At 44.3% G+C, this 7,296-nt stretch overlaps 1 protein-coding gene across 1 annotated transcript in view; it reads right to left on the bottom strand.

The window, feature by feature from the left end:
* rasl10a (RAS-like, family 10, member A) overlaps window positions 1-2,825 on the bottom strand; it is a 31,233-nt gene extending 28,408 nt beyond the window's left edge. Inside the window, exon 1 of the mRNA XM_015052167.1 lies at window positions 1,859-2,825. Within this exon, the coding sequence (XP_014907653.1) occupies window positions 1,859-2,074 (216 nt within the window). The 5' untranslated portion in view covers window positions 2,075-2,825. The remainder of the gene's footprint in view (window positions 1-1,858) is intronic.
* Window positions 2,826-7,296: the final 4,471 nt, after the last annotated feature.

The following is a 7,296-nucleotide window of genomic DNA, read 5'->3' as shown; positions in this document are numbered from 1 at the left end:
GTGTAGAGGACACAGCAAAGATGTTGAAACTTAAATCCAACTCTTTCATCTCACCGCCCCCCGCCACCCTGAGACATGGAGGTGGCAGCGTCACAGCAGAATCCATGGTGATGTTTCTCTTCTGTAGACACAGGCCATGCCAGAGTTGACAGGAACAAGGATGATGGTAAACTTCTGAAAATCACTAAAGAAATCTGTTTGATTCTTGAGACGTTGAGTTTTAGGGCTTGGTTCACCTTCTACCAAGGACAACGACCCTGAACAGCACAGTCACAGCTACAGTAAAACTGCTTATTAACGCGTTGTGGCTCCATGATCCAGTCAAAGTCAAAATACAAGGTACTGAATCAGGTGGGTTGAATGCAAATGCACAACACACTTTTCAGATTTTTTATTTGTAAACCGTTCTAGAAAACATACCCTTATTTTGTTTTGATCTCGATGTTTATGCGCCTTTTCTGTTTCTTGGTCTTTTAAGCAACATCCTAATGAGACAAAGTAAAGTTTGTGGTTGAAAATCGACAGTGAAAATTTTCAGGAGGTATTAAAAGTTTTGCAAAGCACTGTATGTATGGAGAATAGCAAAGAAATGTTTAATGGTTATTTGAAGTCTGATTTTGACACATAAAGCGGGTTTCTCTCTGAGCTGTCTAAAGTCCTCCAAATTCCCTCTTTGTGTTTCCACACTAGAGGAACGGCAGCACAAAGACGGGATTTAAGACTTGGAGGATTGGTGCTCAGGATTTATTTATTTATTTATTTCTAAAGCCCAGTAAAACTAATTCAAGTTATTGAAACTTCACAATCTATGTTCTGACATTTTAATTATTTTTTTAAATTATTTTCATCAAAGGACAAGTCCCAAACCATCACTGGAAATAGTTGCAACAGGCAATATTTTAAATACGCTCATTTAAAAGAGAAACAGAAAAGAGAAACTTTGAAGGACACTCAGTTGCTTTTAACTCATTGTTAAAGCAAAACACAGAAAGATACAGAGAGCCTTCTCTCGCCGTATCCCTTCACTTCAACGTGTGTTCTGCTAACCAGAGGTAGCAGATGACCCCTGGCTGTAGATAAAAGCCCAGTCTGCTCTGTCTTTTCACAGAGAGTTTAAATAGATGCAGCAGCAACATCATATCATCAGCTCATCTGAATGCACCTGACTCTGAGCGCCGCCGTATTGTAGTCAGAAATCGACCAAAGACAACCTCGTGATTGATTTTAAGAAATGTATAATTTCCTCATGAGGGGGTGTAGTTTACAAACTGATGCTCCAAGGCTTTAAGTCAGTCTCCATAGCAACTAGTAAAGGCATCTGATAGTGGGAAAAAAAGGGATAAATAAGGTTCTTATTTTGTCATCTGGCTGCAGTAGCCAAGAGATGCTGATTAGTTAATCAAGATTTGAGTTAAAAACAGAGAATGTGTGTGTGTGTGTGTGTGTGTGTGTGTGTGTGTGTGTGTGTGTGTGTGTGTGTGTGTGTGTGTGTCGCCTTGTTTTTAATACAGTTTAAGGACCATTTTCCTGACAAATACTACCTTGTAGGGATCCAACTGTTCCTTATGGGGCCCATTCCAGGACCCCAAAAGAAGTACTGCTGTTTTTGTGTTAGGGTTTGGGTTTAGGACTAACGTGTGAATTGAGTTTAGATTAGGATTAGGGGTTAGGGACCCAATGGAAATGGTTAGAATAGGGTAAAGGTCAGGCAGCCGAAATGAATGAAAAATGAATGAGAATCAACGTGAAGCCCGTGTTGGTGTGTGTATTTAATCATGGATTGTATGATCTATTTGTGCGAGGTTAAAGTAGAATCATTTCGGGGTTAAAAACATCTGCTTAAAGTGAGCCACATTACCTGACTGGCACTTGCTGGGAAGGAGGAGATTGGCGGGACGTCCAAAACCTTTAACTCATACATGTTCCCGTTCAGAATGACCGAGGGTCTGTACACATATCTGCTCCTGGTCGGCGTGTACGCCTCCGAGAAATCGTTATAGATGAACTGGCGGATTATAGAAGTTTTGCCCACTCCGGGAGCACCGATCACTGCGATACTCAGCGTCTCCACCATCCCTGGAGCCCGGATTCAGCACCATGGACAGCGACAGCGGCAGATGCGTACCGTCCAGTAAACACAGCTGGATTCCCCGCTGCTGCTGCTGCTGCTGCTGCAGCAGCCTCTAAATCACCTTAGGTAGCCTCGGCAGCGAGCGACAAAACCGACAAATCATCCAAAGCGAGGAAACTTCATCTCCCAGGTGGGAGCGACAAGAGATTGTCACAAATACAGACTCAAGCATGATCGCGCAAACGGAGGGAAAGGGGTCTTCGTCGCCTCTGAGAGAGAAACTCTTGTTGTTGTTTTTTGTGTTTTTTCAGGGGGCATCCCCGGAGAGGAAGCAGAAAAGTCCCTCCTTGCCGTCTCCACTCGGACATAATCTCATCCACGCTCGGCTCCGACCTTGCCAAGACGCGCAGGAGCTCTCCGCGCCTTCATTGATCGCCTCCTCTGCACCTCTCGCTCATTTTCCCCAGCGCTGCACCACCGCCTGCGCGCTCCTCCATGGCAGCGGGGCGGGGAGGGGGGAGGAAGGGAAGGCGCACGGCCGCGGGGACTCCTAAAGAGGCTCTCCACGTGTTCTGCAATGGCATCAAACCTCGGAGTCTTCTCGCCTTCCGCTGCACAAGGGAGGGAGGGGAACGATCATCACAGCCGACAGAGGTGCGTCTGCTGTAAAGGCATCTAGAGTGCGATCAGGAGCGCTGTGCGTCTGCCGTTGGAGAGACAGGAGCTCTCTCTCTCTCTCCCTCTCTCACTCCATCATCACTAATATCCCCTGCACTGCTCATCCAATAGGATCAGGTCGTGCGCAAAACGCGTGTTAAAGCGTGGTGTTCCCATAACGCCGCGGAATAGACGGTAAAGGAGCAGGCCACACACATCAACATCCAGCACCATACATCAACACGGTGTGGGGGGTCATGCAGGCTGAACATCACATCTCTGGGTGACCTATTAGCTGCTGGATGGGGTCTGGAGGTAGGGCTCTCGGTCAAATGCGTGGCATCAATCACAGCCTGGTGACAGCTCCACTCAGTGGATCAGTCTGGGAAAAAAAAAAAAAAAAAAACATCACGTGTCTCTAAGTGACTGGAGATGAGCTTCTGACAGGAGCAAAGTGCAAAACTTTACTCTGTCAGAGTTTTCTTTGGTGATTAAACCAGAGCTGGTGTTTGTCATATAAACCGATAGCTGTGAAAAAGGCATCAATTTGCAGTAATTTCACTCATTGTGGGCCTGAATTCAACATACATGTTGAGTTTTTGAACTCTCCTTCTGTTCAGGGTGAAATTATTCAACGGCACCTTAAATGAATTTTGTTAAAGAATTTGTTGTAAACTTTTCCCCTGACAAACTAAGTTTCAGCTGTCCTGTTGTTGAGTTGAATAACATGGAGGCCGTCCGCCGTATTTATGTCATCCACTTTGTCCTTTCCCACTGCATAACGCGTCCGCTGCCATGCTTGCCTGTTAGTAGATGTTTCCCCGGTTCAAAGCCTCATGTGAAGCTCTCAGAACTTTCTTCTCGTCTTCCCATTTGGGAGCAAATCACTCGGTCTTTGTCTCATCTGAGCATAAAGCCACTCACCAGAAGGCATCGCTTGTACATCTGGGCAACTGCAAATTCTATTAAAACTCAAAAGAAGCTTCTTTCTTGGTTCAAATCCTCTCAGTCCACCATGATGTGTAGCTCCCAACACCGAGGACAGTCATACGGCTGGAGCTCCGAGGTTCACATATTGCTCCTCAACAATGTCATAACTATTGGTTGTTCTGGAGTGAAAAAGTTTGGCAAGTGACAACCAACTTCTGAACTCATTTGAGACGTTAGTTGATCAGTAAACACTGAAGGGATCAAATGAAGCCTTTAAATACTCAAACTTAACCTGATGATGATGAGTGGGATGGAAACATTTCACCAGGACGGTGACAGCCTATTTGTTCAACATTTTATCTGCAGTTACATATGGAAACAAAGTATGGAGACACATTCAGTACCTTGACATAACTCTTAAAAATGCCCTTTTCTGTTTATAGCATCCAAAAAAAAATATTATAAACATAACAGCTTTTTTTTTTTAAAGAACTATTTATGTCATTAAATTTTGAATCCCAACAATAGAAGAGCATACAGCATAGCAGGAAACATGTATCCATTGTCTCTTGTCAAAGCTCAAAGTATGTGGACAGGACTGCCTCAGCTGCGACAGACTCCTGATCCCAGCGTTTCATACTCAGATTTCTAACGTTCATTTCTCCACCTCAGATGTGCATAAATAGCATAAAACATCATCTGGTGTTCTCTGCTCTCACCATGAACACATGCCTGCCAATCTTACTGCAGTAAAACATTTAAAAGGTGTTTAAATGGCTGCCGGGAGTAAACTCAGAATGACAGGAGAGGCGATGTGCTACATTGCAGCTTTTAGAGTTCAAGCATCAGAAACACTGGACTATCCTTCTGGTTCTCTCCAACGCCACAGAATAAACCCCTACAGAAGGATTAAAAACAAGGATTTTCTGTTTTTCGATTGAGACCGTGCCAATAAAGTAGGCGAATTGGCGCCCTCCATCGGTTTGCTTGTGTAACAGATGATAAATATCAGATTCTCCTACTAACAGAACATCTGATGGTTATCACAGATTTTGTGTTTGACTCTTCGCCAGCCGCCGATTCTCTGTTGCTGGACGCACAGGGACATTTCTCTCTCACAGTCTGAGTATCTGTGTGTTTGTGTTTCACATCAGTTCAACCAGCAGAAATCCTGGTTACATATAAAAAGCACTTTGGACTTTTAAGACACACCTGGCTGCTGCTGCAGAGAGCCACAGCCCCAGTGGAGAGTGCAGTGGCTTGCAGTGATATTCGTGCCACTAGAGTATATTTATATTCTGTCAAATTACAACCACAACACAACTTGAGATTTTACGTAATAAGCCAAAAGAAAGTAGTGCATAATTGTTAGGTGGAAGGAGAATACAAGGCTTTTACATTTAGGTTAAAAGTAAAAATCTGAGATCAGTCAATATTCTGCAAAGCTAGAGACTTTTTGCATTTTCTTGGTGAAACTAATTTGGGTGTTTATGGGCAAGTCTGGGTTACTTAAGGGTGTTGATCTGGATTTTGATTGGGCCATTCAAGTCGTGCAAGGAACTCAACCCACTAGCTCGGGGGTCCCCAAACTACGGCCCGCGGGCCGCATCCGGCCCGCCTCCTCATTTGGTCCGGCCCCCTGAACAATACCAGAGAGCATTCAGTGTTTTTTTTCATATATATGTGGATTTTTCTTCAACCACCAGGGGGGCTCTTGAGCAGATATGAAACTTGGTTTCCCTCAATGGAATATATACAATATGTCGTCGGCAGTAATCCAATCCCGCCCCCAGTCCAGTTTCACTCTCCCCCCCTCCCCCGAACAAAACTTTTCTAAGGTTTCTTTCTCAAAAAACTAAGACCGGCCCCCGACCAGAAAAGGGAACAGTCATGTGGCCCTCACAGGAAAAAGTTTGGGGACCCCTGCACTAGCTCCTTACCGATTGGTGAATCAGTGCATGAATGCGAATATTTAGAGTGTGGCCGGGTGAACGCGGCTTGTGTAGAACCATCGCTCGTTGCCCGAATAACAAAGTGCTGTAGAAGCTAAATCCATTTAGCATTTACTTGGTCTTCTACATGTCGCTGGTTCCCTAACAAACCCCTGAGGACTTCACAGAAGAGCTGGAGGTTTACCCAGACTCAATTACACACAGGTGGATTCATGGGGTGAGGTGTAAATGCAGCTGGTTGCACTGAATCTTATTTAAGAGCATCAGTGAAGGGAACTGAACACAACTGATCCCTTCAGATTTTTCTTGTTTAATCACAAAGATTTTTTTTGGGAAATTAAAGTTGAATTTTCTTCCCTTTCATAATTACGTGTTAGATTGTGTCAAGTGAAAAGGTGGAAAAGTTCAAGCTGTACGAATCCTGTACGAAGGAGTGCTGAGCAGAGAGTTCAGGGTTTTGTTTGCATGTTTGAGCATCAGGTGTGCAACACTGGCAGCTGGTGACCTGGGAGCAGAGACGTGGACATCTTAAAGGTCACCGGTTGTTACGGAGCGCTGTGGGAAAACAAACCGGAGGGGTCTATAAAAACGTGAACTTTACCGAGCAAATAACTGAGGTAATGTTTTACATCCTGTGGTAACCTGGGATGTCAGGAGAAGAAACAAGAACAACCACGTGGATTCGTCAGGACTTTAATCGTGTTTTTTTTTTTTTTTTTTTTCCCCAAACGACGTACACACATAAGACAAAAATCAAGTAAATCAAGAAACTCTGATTAAACATCTGATTAATTAACACAGCATATGTCATATGAATCATCCATCAACACACACAAAAGGGACGCACACAGAATGCATTTTCATGAAGTAGTGAGAGTGGGGGCATTCATGCCGAAGAGACAAAGGGCTTCAGAGCGACGACTTGGAAAACAAATCCAATTAGCCCTCCTTCAGGTGAGACAGTGTGCTACGACATGTATGCTTTTATCTGTAACAAATGACGACATTAGTTTGTGTCACCTGGGCCTTCATCTCCGGGTGGAGAGCTGCAGCGAGGTTTCAGAGGAAACGAGAGCAGAGTGGCAGAGAGCCCGAGAGGCCGCCGCTGACGCAGGAGCCGTCAGGACATATAAAAAAAAAAAAAAGAAACCTTGCACCCTGAGGCTCTCTTCCAGCTTGCTGCATGAACACTAACAGGGAGAATACAAAACACAAATTAAACCATGGAATGACTAAGCACGAGAGCAGTGAGCTGACACCTGCTGCTAGTCTCTAAATGTCAAGACATTGATGTAAAAACGAAAACAAAAACGCACAGATTTCCATGCACACGTCGGACAGACATTCTGCTTTCAGAAACAGTAGTAGATCCAAATCCACCGCTCCGTAAAGATACTAAAGAAAACTTTATAAAAATCACTATAGTGTAGTTTAAGTAATTACGTGTCCACCAGACACAGGCCTCTTTCTACTGCGCCTCAACTTAAATGCACCCCTAAATAAATATACTGAAGCTGATGGCTCACCTGCTGATTGCAGGTGCTAAAAATAGACTGAAGTTTGCAGAGAATTGGGGCTAGAAAATGATTGCAAAGCCTCATGCAGAGAAAGTCACAGGGACAGACGTCAGTCCGCCGTCTGGCCCTTAATGAATATGGGTCATTATGAAGGAAAGGCAAGAAAGAC

This window comes from Poecilia latipinna, unplaced genomic scaffold (genome assembly GCF_001443285.1).
Source record: "Poecilia latipinna isolate Pla-1442-1.1 unplaced genomic scaffold, P_latipinna-1.0 Scaffold1093, whole genome shotgun sequence".
Classification (NCBI taxonomy): Eukaryota; Metazoa; Chordata; class Actinopteri; order Cyprinodontiformes; family Poeciliidae; genus Poecilia; species Poecilia latipinna.
This window is presented reverse-complemented; position numbering and strand designations above follow the sequence as displayed.